Source organism: Macaca thibetana, chromosome 3 (genome assembly GCF_024542745.1).
Source record: "Macaca thibetana thibetana isolate TM-01 chromosome 3, ASM2454274v1, whole genome shotgun sequence".
Taxonomy (NCBI): domain Eukaryota; kingdom Metazoa; phylum Chordata; class Mammalia; order Primates; family Cercopithecidae; genus Macaca; species Macaca thibetana.
Window position 1 is genome coordinate 51,140,520 of NC_065580.1, and position 18,415 is coordinate 51,158,934.

Genomic DNA, 18,415 nt, shown 5'->3' on the forward strand with positions numbered 1-18,415 from the left:
TATCTACACCCTCTCAGGAAAGGAAAAGGTGCCAAGGATAGATTTATCATGTGGGCAGGTAGCCATGAAAATCTCACTGTCTCTGCCACCAAAGTGGGAGGCCAAGGAGCTAGGGTGGGCGGGGGGTCAGAATGCAACTAGGAGGGACGTTGGGCTGTGCAGTTCCCAGGCCTGAGCCTTCATCCCCGTGCCCACTCCCCAGCAGCCTGCTGTTCCTGCTGGAGCAGGAAGGTGGGCACTGTGACTGTGACACCTGGTATTGAGAGTGGTGGGGAAGGTTTCACTAAATAAATCGTCAACTACTCCTTGTCACTAACCGCTTGTCCCTTCATTGACCACATAATCAATCTGGTGATTAAACTGGTGCTCATCGGCATATAAGGATGTTACCTTTAAGTTATGTGACACCAAAGAATACTCAAAATCATCTTTATTAATGTTTATGATCCTATCTTTTCCTTTGCAGAGGGCATCTGTTCATATACATGGATAGTTCTGAGTTCATCTAGATCCAAAAGTCCTTTGGGCACATGTTTTGTAGTTGAATACTCACTCAGGTGAATACAGTGGGAGAAAGATGAATTTACTCATGTAGGTGCAGAAGGTAAAACGGGGGCAGTGATTGAACTGAGACACGCAGAATGGCTATAAGCTGGGGCCAGGTGTGGTGGCTCACACCTATAATCCCAGCACTTTGGGACGCCAAGGCAGGCAGACCACTTGAGGTCAGGAGTTCAAGACCAGCCTGGCCAATATGGTGAAACCCCGGCTCTATTAAAAATACAAAAATTAGCCAGGCGTGGTGGCACGTGCCTGTAGTCCCAGCTACTTGGGAGCCTGAGGCAGGAGAATCGTTTGAACCCTGCAGGCAAATGTTGCAGTGAGCCAAGATCATGCCACTGCACTCCAGCCTGGGCGACAGGGTGAGACCCTGTCTCAAGAAAAAGAATAGGTACAAGTTATCACACTGGTTTATGAGAAAACAACTCATCCTTTGGGTCCTAGCTCCAGTGAGAAAAGCAACATCTATGGGGTTGGGTACATGGGGTGTGAATCCCTGTCTGCTCCTTCTTGGCATGTGTGGCCAGAGCTGTGACTTCCTCATTGGTAAATGGGAAGAGGAATAATACCGACATCATAGGACATAAGACAGAATGGTGATGGTCTCCTGTTCCCCTCTGTTTTTTGTTTTTTGTATTTTAAATACTGAGTCTCACTCTGTTGCCCAGGCTGGAGTGCAGTGGTGCAATCTTAGCTCACTGCACCCTCCACCTCCTGGTTTTAAGCAATTCTCCTGCCTCAGGCTCCTGAGTAGCTGGGACTATAGGCACATGCCACCACACCTGGCTAATTTTTGTATTTTGGTAGAGACAGGTTTCACCATGTTGGCCAGGCTGGTCTGGAACTCCTGACCTCAGGCAATCTGCCCATCTTGGCCTCCCAAAGTGCTGGGATTACAGGCATGGCCACTGCACCTGGCCTGTTCCCTTCTGTTCTAGGAATTCGGATAATCTTGCTGGCCTGGCATATAGTGGGAACCTGAAAGTCTTTATAAATGCAGATGCTTGGCATATAGTAATTGCTCTACAAATGTTTACTGAATGAAAGAATAAGTGGATAAATGAATTCAACCATCTTCTGTTTGTAAGAAACTACCCTACTTTAAGCCTTACGGGAAATTGTAAAGATAGCATAGTGACTGCCCTCCAGGAGCTTCCAGTCTTCCAGGGGAGAAAGATATACTTGCAGATAACTTACAGTACATGACAGAAGGTGCTAATGACTACAGCAGAAGTTCAGACAATGTATGTTAGCCCGGAGGAGGGTGAGATTAATTTTAGCCTGCAATAAAGAAGAAACCTAGGACTGGGACTGCACTTGACCTGGGCCAGGAAAGGACAGCAGGATGTCAGTGGGAGGAGATGGAAGAAAGGCCATTCATGGCCAGAGGGAAACAGTCTGAGAGCAAGGCACTGGTGGTGGGTCAGTGGGTCAGGGTTTGCTCAGCAAGTGCTATGTAGATTTGCCTCGAGTTTGGGGTAGTGAGAGAAGGAAAGTAAAGTAAAAGTAGAAAAGCAGATTAGACACAAAGGGCATTGACTCCTTGCTAGGGAGTGTGAACTTTATAAGAAAAAGGGAGCCGTTACAACTGATCAATCTTAGAAATTCTTTTTTTTTTTTTTTTTTTGAGACGGAGTCTCACTCTGTTGCCCAGGCTAGAGTGCAGTGGTGCGATCTCGGCTCACTGCAACCTCCGCCTCCCAGGTTCAAGCAATTCTTCTGCCTCAGCCTCCTGAGTAGCTGGGATTATGGGCATGCGCCACCACACCCGGCTAATTTTTTATTTTTAGTAGAGACAGGGCTTCACCATGTTAGTCAGGCTGGTCTCGAACTCCTGACCTCAAGTGATCCACCTGCCTCTGCCTCCCAAAATGCTGGGATTACAGGTGTGAGCCACTGCGCCCAGCCTCTTTTCATATTTTTAATAATGAATGATCATTTCTTGCCAAAATTTTCTACTCTGAGGTGATTGGGATAATTCTGTTGCAAAAACATTAACATTTAGTATGACTCTTTTTTACTATATTCTTGCAGTTAGTAACTGCAGCTATCTTGCTATTTTGTGCTTTATTTTTGTTTATGCCAGTCTTAAAGATCCAGATTTCTGGATCTTTAATTTAAAAAAAAAAATGAACACCAAAAAAAAAAAAATTGGAAACCATTGACAAGAAAAGGCGACCTGTGTTTCAGGAAGGTAGCCCAAGAGGAAATACAAAGCAAGGACTGGGATGGCAAAAATAAAGGGCACGTTGGGATGCTCTATTGATGTCAGCATTGATGAAACATTAATGGAGGGTTGGTGCTAATGCAAAAACTGGCTGTGATTCTCAAGTAGGAGGGAGCCTCTTCCTGCAACCCAGGAGTCCTGTATCTTAGAAAGCTTTTTCAAATCCCATGTGTCCACTCACTGCCATACTCTGATACTCTCTGCTGTTACTGCCTTTGAGGATCGTTTCCAAGATGAGGAGCCCCTGTTTTCTAAGGGCAGTCATTTGGATCCTTTAAAATCAAAAGCTGAACCATGAAGTAGAGAAATATGAGAAGCAGAACAGTGGAAGGAAAGGGCTGAATCAAAAATTACTTAGGGCTGCTCTGCCTATGGAGTAGCCGTTCTTTTCTTCCTTTACTTTCTTAATAAACTTGCTTTCACTTAAAAAAAAAATTACTTAGAAAGTCAAGTGAAATAACTAGGAAGATGGTGAAGCTATTAACAGTAGTGAAATCAGGAAGAAAACTGAGGTTGTTGATTTTTTTCCCCAAGTTTGCCGTAGAGACGGCTAATTGCTAAGTAGATTTAGACTAGCAAAAGCTCATTTAGCATGTACACAGTATGTTTTTCTATATTGCTAGATGTTTCAAAACTCATAACTCTTGGCCGGGCATGGTGGCTCATCCCTGTAATCCCAACACTTGAGGGGCTGAGGTGGGAGGATCGCTTGAGCTTCAGGAGTTCAAGACCAGCCTGGGCAGCATAGCAAGACCCTGTCTCTGCAAAAGTTTAAAAATTAGCCAGACATGGTGGCACACACCTGTAGTCCCAGCTACTCAGGAAGCTGAGGTTGGAGGATCGCTTGAGCCTAGGAGGTCAAGGCTGCAGTGAACTATGATTGTGCTAGTGCACTCCAGCCTGGGCAACAGAGCGAGACTCTATCTTAAAAAGACACAAAAAACTCATAGGTCTTTTGTTTATTATAAATTCGGAGGCAACTGTGCAGCAACGGCAGGCCTGAGAAGGTTGATGACTAAGCAGAGAGCATGGAAAGGATTCTATTCTTTAGGTAAAATGTGTTGCTCTGGTTTCCAGCAACTTCTTAACTCCACAGGAAATTGGATGACTCAAGACTATACTTTCAGGGATCATTTCTATAGTTTGTTACTAGAGAAGTTTCTCTGAATGTGTAGAGCACCGATAGGAAAAGAAGAAGTCAAACTGTCCCTGTTTGCAGATGACATGATTGTATATTTAGAAAACCCCATTGTCTCAGCCCAAAATCTCCTTAAGCTGATAAGCAACTTCAGCAAAGTCTCAGGATACAAAATTAATGTGCAAAAATCACAAGCATTCTTATACATCAGTAACAGACAAACAGAGAGCCAAATCAGGAATGAACTTCCATTCACAATTGCTTCAAAGAGAATAAAATACTTAAGAATCCAACTTACAAGGGATGTAAAGGACCTCTTCAAGGAGAACTACAAACCACTGCTCAGTGAAATAAAAGAGGACACAAACAAATGGAAGAACATACCATGCTCATGGATAGGAAGAATCAATATCGTGAAAATGGCCATACTGCCCAAGGTAATTTATAGATTCAATGCCATCCCCATCAAGCTACCAATGAGTTTCTTCACAGAATTGGAAAAAACTGCTTTAAAGTTCATATGGAACCAAAAAAGAGCCCGCATCTCCAAGACAATCCTAAGTCAAAAGAACAAAGCTGGAGGCATCACGCTACCTGACTTCAAACTATACTACAAGGCTACAGTAACCAAAACAGCATGGTACTGGTACCAAAACAGAGATATAGACCAATGGAACAGAACAGAGTCCTCAGAAATAATACCACACATCTACAGCCATCTGATCTTTGACAAACCTGAGAGAAACAAGAAATGGGGAAAGGATTCCCTATTTAATAAATGGTGCTGGGAAAATTGGCTAGCCATAAGTAGAAAGCTGAAACTGGATCCTTTCCTTACTCCTTATACGAAAATTAATTCAAGATGGATTAGAGACTTAAATGTTAGACCTAATACCATAAAAATCCTAGAGGAAAACCTAGGTAGTACCATTCAGGACATAGGCATGGGCAAAGACTTCATGTCTAAAACACCACAAGCAACGGCAGCAAAAGCCAAAATTGACAAATGGGATCTCATTAAACTAAAGAGCTTCTGCACAGCAAAAGACACTACCATCAGAGTGAACAGGCAACCTACAGAATGGGAGAAAATTTTTGCAATCTACTCATCTGACAAAGGGCTAATATCCAGAACCTACAAAGAACTCAAACAAATTTACAAGAAAAAAACAAACAACCCCATCAAAAAGTGGGCAAAGGATATGAACAGACATTTCTCAAAAGAAGACATGCATACAGCCAACAGACACATGAAAAAATGCTCATCATCACTGGCCATCAGAGAAATGCAAATCAAAACCACAATGAGATACCATCTCACACCAGTTAGAATGGCAATCATTAAAAAGTCAGGAAACAACAGGTGCTGGAGAGGATGTGGAGAAATAGGAACACTTTTACACTGTTGGTGGGATTGTAAACTAGTTCAACCATTATGGAAAACAGTATGGCGATTCCTCAAGGATCTAGAACTAGATGTACCATACGACCCAGCCATCCCATTACTGGGTATATACCCAAAGGATTATAAATTATGCTGCTATAAAGCCACATGCACACGTATGTTTATTGCAGCACTATTCACAATAGCAAAGACTTGGAATCAACCCAAATGTCCATCAGTGACAGATTGGATTAAGAAAATGTGGCACATATACACCATGGAATACTATGCAGCCATCAAAAAGGATGAGTTTATGTCCTTTGTAGGGACATGGATGCAGCTGGAAACCATCATTCTTAGCAAACTATCACAAGAACAGAAAACCAAACACCGCATGTTCTCACTCATAGGTGGGAACTGAACAATGAGATCATTTGGACTCAGGAAGGGGAACATCACACACAGGGGCCTATCATGGGGAGGGGGGAGGGGGGAGGGATTGCATTGGGAGTTATACCTGATGTAAATGACGAGTTGATGGGTGCAGCACACCAACATGGCACAAGTATACATATGTAACAAACCTGCACGTTATGCACATGTACCCTACAACTTAAAGTATAATAATAATAAATAAATTTAAAAAAAAAAAAAAGAAATTGGATGACTCGTCAATGGTCCTTTGGGACTTTAAAGTTTCCAAAAGAGAGGGAGAAGGAAGCACAGCCAGAAATGGCTTTCACACTTTTTCAGACCTTCCCCTCTCTGACTCTCCCCAAGCCTCCCAGCCGGGTTCTCACGGGGAGTTTGCCATGGTACGTGGCACACATGGTTCAGTTAGTCCTTAGGAATTTTTCTCTCTTATTTTAAAATTCTTAGGCTAATACTGTCTTGAGTTGAATATGGTATCATTTTCTTATATTCCTGAGTAGGTGAAAAAAAAACCTGAGCAGCTAGTGAGTGAATAAGTCAAAGAGTCTGTCAAAACGTAATTGTCCATTTTCTTATCCTTGACATCTTTTATCAGAGAAAAAGCCCAGCAGGATTATTAAGGAGGGCTAAAGAAAGCCTAAGCATGTAGTTTTCAGCATTAACTCTCACCCAAATTTCTGTCAAGCATTGGTTTTAATTCAGAAGTAAGTGTTTTTATTTAGGTTCTGTTTTCTAGGTCAACTGAACTTTCCTTTGATCTTCCTCCCTTGTAATGTGACTTCCAATTCCCAAAATGCATCACTGTGTTGGTCAGTGTCAAAGCCTTTGCCTGATTGCCTGTTTTCAGTGCTCTTTCTGCTTCATCTTTTACTTCCAGTTTTCTCTGTTCACCACACCCTCCTAAATCTCCCTCCTCCCTTGGTTTCAGAAGACTGTCTTTTTTCTCTTTCCTCTCTGACACTCATTTTCCAGTCTTCTATGCCTTTAGCCAGCGAGGGAGAAAGATAGGCATGGATTTGAATCTAAGCTCTGCCTGTAACTAGCAAATCAATGTCTCCGAGCCTCAGTTTTCTCATTTGTCAGACAAATGTGTTGTGAGGGTGCATTGGTTTCCTAGGGATGCCATAACACAGTGTCACAAGACTGGGTGGCTTAAACAACAGAAATGTATATTCTCACAGTTCCATAGGCTAGGAATCTCAGGGTAAGGTGTTGGCAGGGTTGGTTTCTGCTGAGGCCTCTCTCCTTGGTTTGGGATGGCTGTCTTCTCCCGGTGTCTTCACACCGTCATCCCTCTGTGCATGTGTGTGTTCTCATCTCTTCTTACAAGGACACCAGTCATATATGATGAGAGCCCACCCTCATGACCTCATTTAACCTTCATTACCTTTTTAAAGAGCACATCTCCACACACAGTGACCTGAAGTATGGAGTTATGTCTTCAACATATGACTTTTGCAGAAACACAAATAAGCCCAAATTATAGAGGGCTAAAGTAAATAATGTAATGAGTGGTACTGGCACCACTCGGTTTTCCTTGTCTAGCCCCTGGTTGATACGTTTTTCTGGAGCACAGACTTAGACTCTCTTTATCTTGTCCATTCCTTTTTCTTTTCTTTTTCTTTTTTTTTTTTTTTTGAGACATCATATACTTGGAGGTTTCAAATATTATGTGTGTGCAGTGACTCCCAAATTAATGTTTCAAGCTCCCTTCTTGCAGCTGAGTGCCAGACCACTTTTTCCAAGTGTCTGATGGGTGTCTCCACGTGGACATTGCACATGTGACTAATTTGCCTACAACCAAATGCTTTCACGCCTCTTCCCTATTGTTGTCATTGGCAACACATCTACCTAGCTACCCAAGTGCAGGTGCCCGCATTTCTTTCCTCACTCTGCCTTTTCCGCTGCAGTCTCATTGATCACCAAGTGTAATTCAATATAGTCTTCTGTCACTAAATTTTCAGTGGTCAGTTCCATCCCTTTCTATCGACATTGTAACTTCTCCAGTTAAAACCTTCATCTTTTTTCTTTCACTTCGTTTTCCTGTGCTTTGTGTTGTCCATGTCCAGTAACTCTACCACAAGAGTTATTTTTCTAAAGCGCAATATGATCATTTCATTCATCCACTTAAATTTTTTAGTGTTCCCTTTTCATTGCAAAAAGATAAGTCCCTTAGCATGGCAACTCCTTCTTATCCAGGCCTGACCAACCTCTTCTGCCACGTGTAGCCACCTCCACCCACTGCCTGGAAAATACCTTGTTGCCCTTCTAAGATCCAGTTTGGTCCGGGTGCGGTGGCTCACACTTGGAATCCCCTCACTTTGGGAGGCCAAGGTGGGTGGATCACCTGAGGTTAGGAGTTCTAAACCAGCCTGGCCAACATAGTGAAACCCCATCTCTACTAAAAATACAAAAATTAGCTGGGCGTGGTGGCACATGCCTGTAATCCCAGCTACTCGGGAGGCTGAGACAGGAGAACTGTTTAAACCCAGGAGGCAGAGGTTGCCTTGAACTGAGATCATGCCACTGAACTCCAGCCTGGGCGACATCAAGACTCTGTCTCAAAAAAAGATCCAATTTTATGCCTTCTTCTCTGTGAAGTATTCCTAGCTTTTTTTTTTTTTTCTTGGCAGTAAAATATCCATAACAGAAAGGTTACCATTTTAACCATTTTTAAATGTATAATTCAGTGGTGTCATGTATATTCACAATGTTGAGCAACCACTAAGACTGTCTATTTCCAGAACTTTTTCATCACCCCAAACAGAAATTCTGTGGCTATTGCCCCTCTGTCCAGCCCCTGGTAACTGCTAATCAACTTTGTGTCTCTGTCTACTTAACCAATTCTAGGTATTTCATACAAGTGGAATCATGTAATATTTGTCCTTTTGTGTGGCTTATTTTGCTTAGCATAATGCGTTCAAGGTTCATCCATGTTGTAGCATGTATTGGCATTTCATTCCTTTTGGTGGCTGAGTAATATTTCACAGTATGTATATATCTCATTTTGTTTATCTTCATCAGTTGATGGGTACATGGGTTGTTTCTGCCTTCTGGCTATTGTGAAAAATACTGCTGTGGTAAACATTCATATACAAGTGTCTGTTGGGGTTCCTGTTTTCAATTCTTCTGGGTATATACCTAATAAGGTGGAATTGCTGGATTTTCCAGCTTCTTGAGTTACTAATTTCTTCCTCTTCCTTTTCCAAAGCACATTGCATGCGACCCTACTATGGTGTTTGACATAGCATATTGCAACTTATTGACACCCATATCTGTACCTCATCGGACTGTGTATAGCATATAGACAGCATATAGGCCACTGGTTGCTACTAAGGAGGTAGTCATACATTTACTGAATAATTAAATGAACGAATGAAGGAACAAGCACTCAAACTTGCCACTCATATTACAGTGTACATGGTGACTAAATACACGAAAGTGCCTGTTTATAATAAGCTTCTAAAGAGAAACAGTTTACTTATCCAGTAGTGTGGGGAAAAGTGCCCATTTTAGAGGCTAGACACTTTCCTTGCGAGAAGAGGCTCCGTGGAACAGCTTAAATTATTTGAAATCCAGCCACAGTCTGAAATACAAACCACATGCAGTTCAAGTTTGTGGCATGCAGTTGAGTGACATTTTTACCTGAGATTAAAAAGGGCTACCAATAAAAAACATCAAATGAGATTTTTGCTCCTGCCTTTAGACGTTCCGTCCAGCTGCCATGCTGATAGAACGATCGTCCGACTTTGGGAAAACCTGGGGCGTGTACAGATACTTCGCCTATGACTGTGAGGCCTCGTTTCCAGGCATTTCAACTGGCCCCATGAAAAAAGTCGATGACATAATTTGTGATTCCCGATATTCTGACATTGAACCCTCAACTGAAGGAGAGGTTTGTTTGCTTCTGTGTTTTACATTCTACTTGCAAATCTACTTTTTGATTATTGCAAAAATACCAGTTACTCTTGTTTCCATTTTTAGGTGATATTTCGTGCTTTAGATCCTGCTTTCAAAATAGAAGATCCTTATAGCCCAAGGATACAGAGTAAGTTCACTTTCAAATAAAAGTTTGTTTTTGTTTGTTGTTTCGTTTTGTTTTGTTTTGTTTGAGATGGAGTTTTGCTCTTGTTGCCCAGGCTAGAGTGTAATGGCGCGATCTTGGCTCATCGCAACCTCCCCCTTCCGGGTTCAAGTGATTCTCCTACCTCAGCCTCCCAAGTAGCTGGGATTACAGGCATGAGCCACCACGCCCAGCTAACTTTATATTTTTAGTAGAGATGGGGTTTCTCCATGTTGGTCAGGCTGGTCTTGAACTCCCAACCTCAGGTGATCCGCCCACCTCGGCCTCCCAAAGTGCTGGGATTAGAGGCTTGAGCCACTGCACCTGGCTCAAATAAAAGTTTTTGTTTTGTTTTGTTTTTTGAGACAGAGTTTCACTGTTATTGCCCACACTGGAGTACAACGGTGTGATCTCGGCTCACTGCAACCTCCATCTCCCAGGTTCAAGCAATTCTCCTGTGCCTCAGCCTCCCAAGTAGCTGGGATTACAGGTGCCCACCACCATGCCCAGCTAGTTTTTTTGTATTTTAAGTAGTGACGGGGTTTCACCATGTTGGCCAGGCTGGTCTCGGACTCCTGACCTCAGGTGATCCACCCACCTTGGCCTCCCAAAGTGCTAGGATTACAGGCGTGAGCCAACGCGCCTGGCCCAAATAAAAGTTTTGATGGTAAACAGCAACCGTGGAATAAGTCTTACTCAGAATCTAAATATTCGATGCTAAATCTACCTTCTTCATTTTCCTTCTTTCTCTGCATTATCTGACCAGAGGGTCTTGAAATTAGCAATAATTACTCTCCACTGATAGAGAATACATTTACATCTGATATAAGATGTAAATACAATACATCCAATATAAGATTTAGAAGTTATCAAGTAATTATATTGATCATAATACCTTATTTTATTGCTCAGTACATTAATTAGGGTATATATTGGGCTTTTGTATCAAAGTGTCCCCACAAATCTAGTTGTTCAAATAAGGTGAAAGTTTCTTTCTCTCTTATGAAACCCATCAAAGAGTTTTCTAGGGAAGAAATGTAGCTCAATTGCCATAATTAAACTTACCAGATAAAAATACAGGATGATGCCCAGTTACATTTGCAGATAAATCATTCTTTTTTTAAGCATAACTATATCCCATATACCCCATGTAATATTTGTGTTTAGTACAAGTGTTTCCTGTGCAATATTTGTGGTTGGTATAACTATGTCCCATGTGATATTTGAGACACACTTTATCCTAAAAAATGATTGTTTATCTGCAATTCAAGTTGAACTGAGTGTTGTTTATATTTAACTATTTATTGTTAAATCTGGCAACCCTAGTTATAAGGCCACCCATGTTTCCAGGTTTATTCACATGGTTAGAGTTAGACCACCACCACCATGTCCTCATCTCAACTCAGGAGAAGAGGGAAGATGAGGCAAGCAAATTCCATTTAAAGAGGAGACGTAGGCCAGGTGCAGAGGCTCACTCCTGTAATCCCACCACTTTGGGAGGCCAAGGTGGGCGGATCACTTGAGGTCAGGAATTTGAGACTAGCCTGGCCAACATGGTGAAACTCTGTCTCTACTAAAAATACAAAAATTAGCTGGGTGTGGTGGCGCATGCCTGTAATCCCAGCTACTCAGGAGGCTGAGGCAGGAGAATTGCTTGAACCCAGGAGGCGGAGGTTGCAGTGAGCCAACATCGTGCCACTGCATTCCAGCCTGGGTGACAGAGCAAGACTCTGTCTCAAAAAACAAAAAAATGAGATGTGGAAGTTGTACATGTCACTTCTGCTCACATCTCATTGGCCAGAATTAGTCACATGGCTGTACTGCAGGAGACACTGGGAAACATCTCTAGGTGGTCATGTGCTCTACTAACACTCTTGGTGAGGGCTGTTACTATCAAAGGAAGAAGGGAAGAAAGAATACTGAAGAGAAATCAGAAGTCTCTGCCATACTCAGTATACTCAATAAAATGAGGGTTGCGTTTCCATTTAATAGAAGAATAAGCTGAAGCTTATAGAGTTGGATGTTATTACATAAGGTGATATGGCTATTAAATGGCAGTCAGATCTTGAATCCATATGTTACGGTGCTCAGTTCAGAGCTCTTTACCACATTCAACAACTGCTCTTATTACACAATTACATTTTAATCTTCTTGGGAGGCATGTATGGTAATTAAAAGAATGGGCTCACCGGGTGCGGTGGCTCACGCCTGTAATCCCAGCACTTTGGGAGGCCGAGGCAGGTGGATCACGAGGTCAGGAGTTTGAGACCAGCCTGACCAACATGGTGAAACCCTGTCTCTACTAAAAACAGATAAGTTAGCTGGGTGTGGTGGTGCACACCTGTCACTTGAACCCGGGAGGTGGAGGTTACAGTGAGCCGAGATCATGCCATTGCACTCCAGCCTGGGTGACAGAGCAAGACTCTGTCTCCAAAAAAAAAAAAAAAAGGAAAAAAGAATGGGCTTTGGAGTCACAAAGTCCTGCATTTAAATGTGTTCATAAATCATAAATGTGTTCAGTAAATCAAAGCTGTTGCTACAGTTATTACTGTTGATGTTGCTGTCGCCATCGGCTCTGGTTTGGGTTTTGCACAGGACTAGTCCCAAATGTTGGAATGAAAGATGAGACTGCCTCTCCTGCTACTAAGGTGCAACCAGTTGAGTAGAGGCGGGGCTGATTCTTGCTGATCTCTCCCAGCTGCACAAGGCCCTATTTTTAACCAAGGCCCCAAGGAACTTCCAAACTTGAAGCATGGAAGAGTAGAGTGGAAGAAGTCCAGGGAATATTGCCAGAAAAATACTGCTTCCCCATTGAAATTAATGTTACATGTGACCCAGGCTGTCTCTGGTCTGTAATTTACTCATTCATTCTGTTGTAAAACAAATATTTAATAGATGTGTCCAGCTCTGCACCAATTTCTGAGTGAGCCATGAGGGCTTTCCTCCATGTCTCAAAATGCAGTTGTGAAAAATGTCCACATGGGCTCTGGGACAGATACCCCCTAAGTCCCTAAAAGGACTCAACCATCTGCCCCCTTGTAAGGTGAAATTTATGGGACTTGGGGGATGTGTTGTCTTTATTATTTTGATTCTTTTGTCTTTTGTTGTTAAATGGATCGGAGAATCTTTTTCTATGTTATGGAAGCATGCATGTTAGCTGATCATGCTTTTGATTTAATTTGTAATCAAAGGAGCAAAATCTCTTTAGTTGTGTATTGTTGAGACCTCTGAGACTCACTTCAAAAGTGATTTGCCTCTTAGAATAGCAGTCAAGAGGAGGCTCGCTTGTTAAATATGGCAGGAGAGAGTGGGGAGAGCGTATTTGCTCTACTGAGGTTTCCACAGAGGTCAGTTCAAGGGTTTCTAAATACTCCAGCTGCTCTTCAAGTTTATTGTTTGGCCTCTTGTCAATAGGTGCTTGTGCTCATTTTGTGCAGGAGGATTTGTGCAGGAGGAAGTGTTGGCGTTCATAACTGCCATTCATTTGGGGAGTACCACGGTTTCTCTGTTTAGTTTTTGAGTTTACAAAGAACCTAAGTTTAACACATGGACTTTCCCTTTCTACCCGCAGCCATTTCTGTAGCTTCATTGTAAGCTATGCATATATTAAAAGCATTTGAAATTGTATTTGGGCTTTGAAAGTATCTGATGCACTGGGCCACTACCATGTTGTCTTATGTTGTAAATTATAAGAATGCATAGACATAACTGACAGTAAAGAGCCATTTCAGGCTACAGAACTTGAGAGTGCAGACAGATGAATCAAACTCTGGGGATCCAGTTCAGCCTGAAGAACTTAGTAACTCATGAAAACCCTGTGGAGAAGGTTGAACGGCTCTTGGTTTGTCTAGTTACTACAGAATGTAGTTGGTAGCCCAGCGCTTATAATAAGCATAAGTCTGCAGACCTAGGAAGAAGACGGAAAGATAAAATTGATTTACAAGTAACTTGTATTTGAGAAAAAATAATTTGCCCCACATCCTAATACTAAGCTTCTTTATGCTTATGTCACTATATAATATTGAAAAATGTGGAAATGCTTTGTGAAACTGGGACAAAAAAAGTTGTGGACCGAAATGTTGCTTAAAAACTTGAAATATTCTCTCCTTGGGTTATAGTTATTCTATAGCAGTAACACTATTTTGGTAACTTGAATGTCATTTAAGTGGTGGGAAATATCAAATAGTATTTCCCCTTCCAAAAATAGAAACAAAAATATTTCTAACTATCTTATAATAACAATGAGAATTGGAGTGCTTTGATAAATCTTTTCCCACTTGAATGGAATTTTCTGATGTTGAAACTGACACTAATTGCTGTGGGAAGCGGAGGGCATTGTGCTACTTCAAATTACTGTCTGCCCGCAGGTTCCAGCAGTCATGCAGCTGCATTCTTACAATTTATCCACTTTCACACTTCTTCCTGAACAGTTGCTCTGCAAACAGACCCATCACAAAATAGGTACTCTTTTTTGTTGTTGTTCAGGCAATTCTCCTGCCTCAACCTCCAGAGTAACTGGGATTACAGATTACAATTAGCCACCACACCTGGCTAATTTTTTTTTTTGGAGACAGAGTTTTGCTCTTGTTGCCCGGGCTGGAGTGCAATGGCATGATCTCGGCTCACTGCAACCTCCGCCTCCCAGGTTCAAGCCTCAGTCTCCCTAGTAGTTGGAATTTCAGGCAGATGCCATGAGGCCCAGCTAATTTTTGTATTTTTAGTAGAGACGGGGTTTCACCATGTTGATCAAGGCTGGTTTTGAACTTCTGACCTCAGGTGATCCGCCCACCTTGGCCTCCCAAAATGCTGGGATTACAGGTGTGAGCCACCATGCCCGGCCTAATTTTTGTATTTTTGTAGAGATGGGGTTTTGCCACGTTGGCCAGGCTGGTCTCAAACTCCTGACCTCAAGTGATCCACCCGCCTTGGCCTCCCAAAGTGCTGTGATTACAGGTGTGAGCCACCATGCCCGGCCGACATTCTTATGAAACTGATGAGAGGGCAGCAAGCTTTCCTCTTTCCAGTCATGTTATGTTAGGCTTCATTATTGGAGTCATCTAGATAATGCAAGATGGGGAACTTAAGCTATTTTCGTGTATCATGCCTTTCTCTAAAAAGAAATGATGCAAAAAACAAAAAAACAAAAAAACTACTTGCTTGTCTGATCGGACTTTTCATCTTCTTGATGACCTTCTTAGATTTATTAAAAATTACCAACTTGAGAATCAAGTTTGTGAAACTGCATACTTTGGGAGATAACCTTCTGGATTCCAGAATGGAAATCAGAGAAAAGTATTATTATGCAGTTTATGATATGGTGGTTCGAGGAAATTGCTTCTGCTATGGTCATGCCAGTGAATGTGCCCCTGTGGATGGATTCAGTGAAGAAGTGGAAGGAATGGTGAGTAAGCCCTCTGTGCACCTTTCTCCTTCATATGGCTGGTTCTAAAATGCAAAGTCAAGCTAGTCTTACCTTAAGCCTTTTACATTTTCCGGGGGTTTTAGTTTTACAGAGTTACATTTAGCCCTTTGCACCATACAGGTTGTTGATTGTTGATTTTCTCTTTGAAGAGTTTCTTGGACACGGAGAATGTATAGACTACTCATTTCATAGACGATGAATTTTTGGAATTTGTTGCTTCAGGCTATTGCTAAAGTAGATATTTTAGTCAACAAGGATTAAAAAGTTGTCTAAATAACAATTGAGTCTGCCTTTATATTAGGGAAGATTAAAAACCACAATTATGCTAGAAGGCATAAATTGATCTCAACCCAAAGAAACGGATTTTTTTTTTTTTTTTTTTTTTGAGACAGAGTCTTGTTCTGTCGCTCAGACTGCAGTGCAGTGGTGCACTGCAACCTCCACCTCCTGGGTTCAAGCAGTTCTCGTGCCTCAGCCTCCCGAGTACCTGGAATTACAGGCCCACACCACCACGCCTGGCTAATTTTTGTGTTTTTAGTAGAGATGCGGTTTCACCATGTTGGCTAGGCTGATCTCAAACTCCTGGCCTCAAGTGATCCGCACACCTCAGCCTCCCAAAGTTCTGGGATTATAGGCGTCAGCCACTGCGCTGGGCCAAAACTGGATTTTTTTTTTTTTTTTTTTTTTTTTTTTGAGATGACGTTTTGCTCTTGTTGCCCAGGCTGGAGTGCAATGGTGTGATCTCACCCGCAACCTCCGCCTCCCAGGTTCAAGCAATTCTCCTGCCTCAGCGTCCCAAGTAGCTGGGATTACAGGCATGCGCCACCATGCCTGGTTAATTTTGTATTTTTAGTAGAGACAGGGCTTCTCCATGTTGGTCAGGCTGGTCTCAAACTCCCGACCTCAGGTGATCCACCCACCTCGGCCTCCCAAAGTGCTGGGATTACAGACGTGAGCCAATGTGCCCTGCCTACAGCTGGAAAATTTTAACCCACACCCATGGGATATCATTTTAGGGATCAAATGGAGTTGATTTCTTTCTCTCTTTTCCTCTTAATTCCATTCTTTTCCCACTTTTATGCCACGTTTGCAACTTACATACATTTTGAAATTTGGGATTCGGGTGATTTGCCAAATGGATAGATGTGTTTAAAGTATTCTACTAGTATCTAGAAGAATTCTTATAGACCTAGAGGATTTTAAAGCCAGATGGGATTTATGAGATCACCTAGACCAACTATTGGTGATAGAGGAGCCCGAGGATTAAGTAATTTACTAGAGAGCCCTAAGTAAATGAGCAGCAGGTGGGAGCTCAAGCCTCTCCTCACTGTGCCCCAGGGTTCCTTTCACTAAGCTGTGGCCTCGCCTCATGAAGGCTATGCTTACCTGCTGTTGCCTTTTCAAAGATTGTTAGTCCTTTTCAGAGAAGGTACAGGATTGAGTGTATTCAGCCCTTTAAAAACTTCTGCCTTCCCTTTACTCCAGTTAGAACTTTTGTTGCATAACAAAAGTTGAATTTTTGACAGAGCCTGAAGGGGAGGGAGGTATTTCTCTAATCTTATTGGTCTTTCAGAGACTGCTAGGTAGATTATACTCCCTTTACAGCATAACAAATCAGCTGTGTAGCTAATGTCCTGTTACTGTCATGGGTCTCACAACATGTGCTGTTGATTCAGACACAATAGGGTCTTATGGTATGTGCTTTGGAACTGGTTTTCAGTTTATGTAAAACTATCTGGTAATAACAGGACTTTAGTCTTCTGCTAACTGCATTCCCACCAAGGTGGGTCCAGGAGGGACCTGTCTGTCCTGTTCCTGAATTCCATTCTGTAGAAACTCTTGTGAAGGTGAGATGCCCATATACATGCATATTTAGTGAACCAAAAAGCCATAATTCATTTATCATTTATATGCCTCAAGGGTGGTAAGTATGCCTTACAGTGACACAGGCAAAATCGTATATCATGGGCCCTTCATCAAGCAAATTAATATATTTCTTTTTCAAGATCTTATATCTCCTTACGTAAAAAGGAAAAAGGAAAAAATAAATATAAGTGTGATAAATGATTACTTTTTTAAATTTTACTGTCATTCAAAGAAAAATTTAAGTGCTATGCCTGAAGTAAAAGAAACTAAAATAAGCTAGCTAATAAAAACCTTTTAAAATAAATGGTTATTTGGCTTATTGGTAAATCGTGCAGTAATATAAATTGGTTTCCAGGTAGTATGTATGCATTTAGCTCTACATTATAACTTTTGTAGATTTCTATGACAATAGGTTTTTTTTAAAAAACCTCTTAAGTAACTACTTTTTTTCTTTTTTTCTTTTTTTTGATCTTAAGTAACTAATTTTGTTCATCTGGGTTCTTTTCATAGATAATAAAATACTTCTTGTGCATCCACTATGTAATAGGAACATTCTAGAAATGGGGCATGTAGCCATCAACAAGACAGACAACTCACTGCAGGGAGGGAGAAAATAAAAACAACCCTTTTCTGTGGTGAGCTAGAGATTAGTACGAAAAAGGGTTTTAAACTTTCAATTGATTATGGAGAAATGTGGCTATTCATACATCTCTTCCTTTGCTCTCTCCTGTTTTTATAACTTTCAAGGTTCATGGACACTGCATGTGCAGGCATAACACTAAGGGCTTAAATTGTGAACTCTGCATGGATTTCTACCATGATTTACCTTGGAGACCTGCTGAAGGCCGAAATAGCAACGCCTGTAAAAGTAAGTCTCTGATGAAGGAACATTTTTTTTTTTCTTTTTCTTTTTTTTTTTTTTAAGACGGAGTCTCTCTCTGTCGCCCTGGCTGGAGTGCCGTGGCACTATCTCCGCTCACTGCAAGCTCCCTCTTCCGGGTTCATGCTATTTTCCTGCCTCAACCTCCCAAGTAGCTAGGACTACGGGTATGATGGGACATTTTAAATCTATTCAGTCTCTAGTATCCATTTCCTAATTAGAGGTACTGTAACAGTATACTGTTATGCAGAGGGAAGAAAAGTTACTGTCTTTTTTCCAGCTTCACCCTGATACTCCTAGACAACCAACAATATGCATTCAGTTAAATAATTAATATTTACTAAGCAGCCCCTACGTGTTTGACACTGACCTGAGTAGTTTGGCAGCTACAGTAGAAAACTGAGGTGCTGTCCTTGACATTGTACCTGGTTTTTTTGTTTTT

The 18,415-nt window shown here is 41.7% G+C and overlaps 1 protein-coding gene and 1 pseudogene across 1 annotated transcript in view; both read left to right on the plus strand.

The window, feature by feature from the left end:
- LAMB1 (laminin subunit beta 1) overlaps positions 1–18,415 on the plus strand; it is an 88,273-nt gene that overhangs the window by 9,338 nt on the left and 60,520 nt on the right. Inside the window, exons 6-9 of the mRNA XM_050785147.1 lie at positions 9,449–9,637; positions 9,727–9,790; positions 15,004–15,206; positions 17,841–17,961. Coding sequence (XP_050641104.1) covers positions 9,449–9,637; positions 9,727–9,790; positions 15,004–15,206; positions 17,841–17,961 — 577 coding nt within the window. The remainder of the gene's footprint in view (positions 1–9,448; positions 9,638–9,726; positions 9,791–15,003; positions 15,207–17,840; positions 17,962–18,415) is intronic.
- Positions 3,900–4,008, plus strand: LOC126951910 (uncharacterized; annotated as a pseudogene).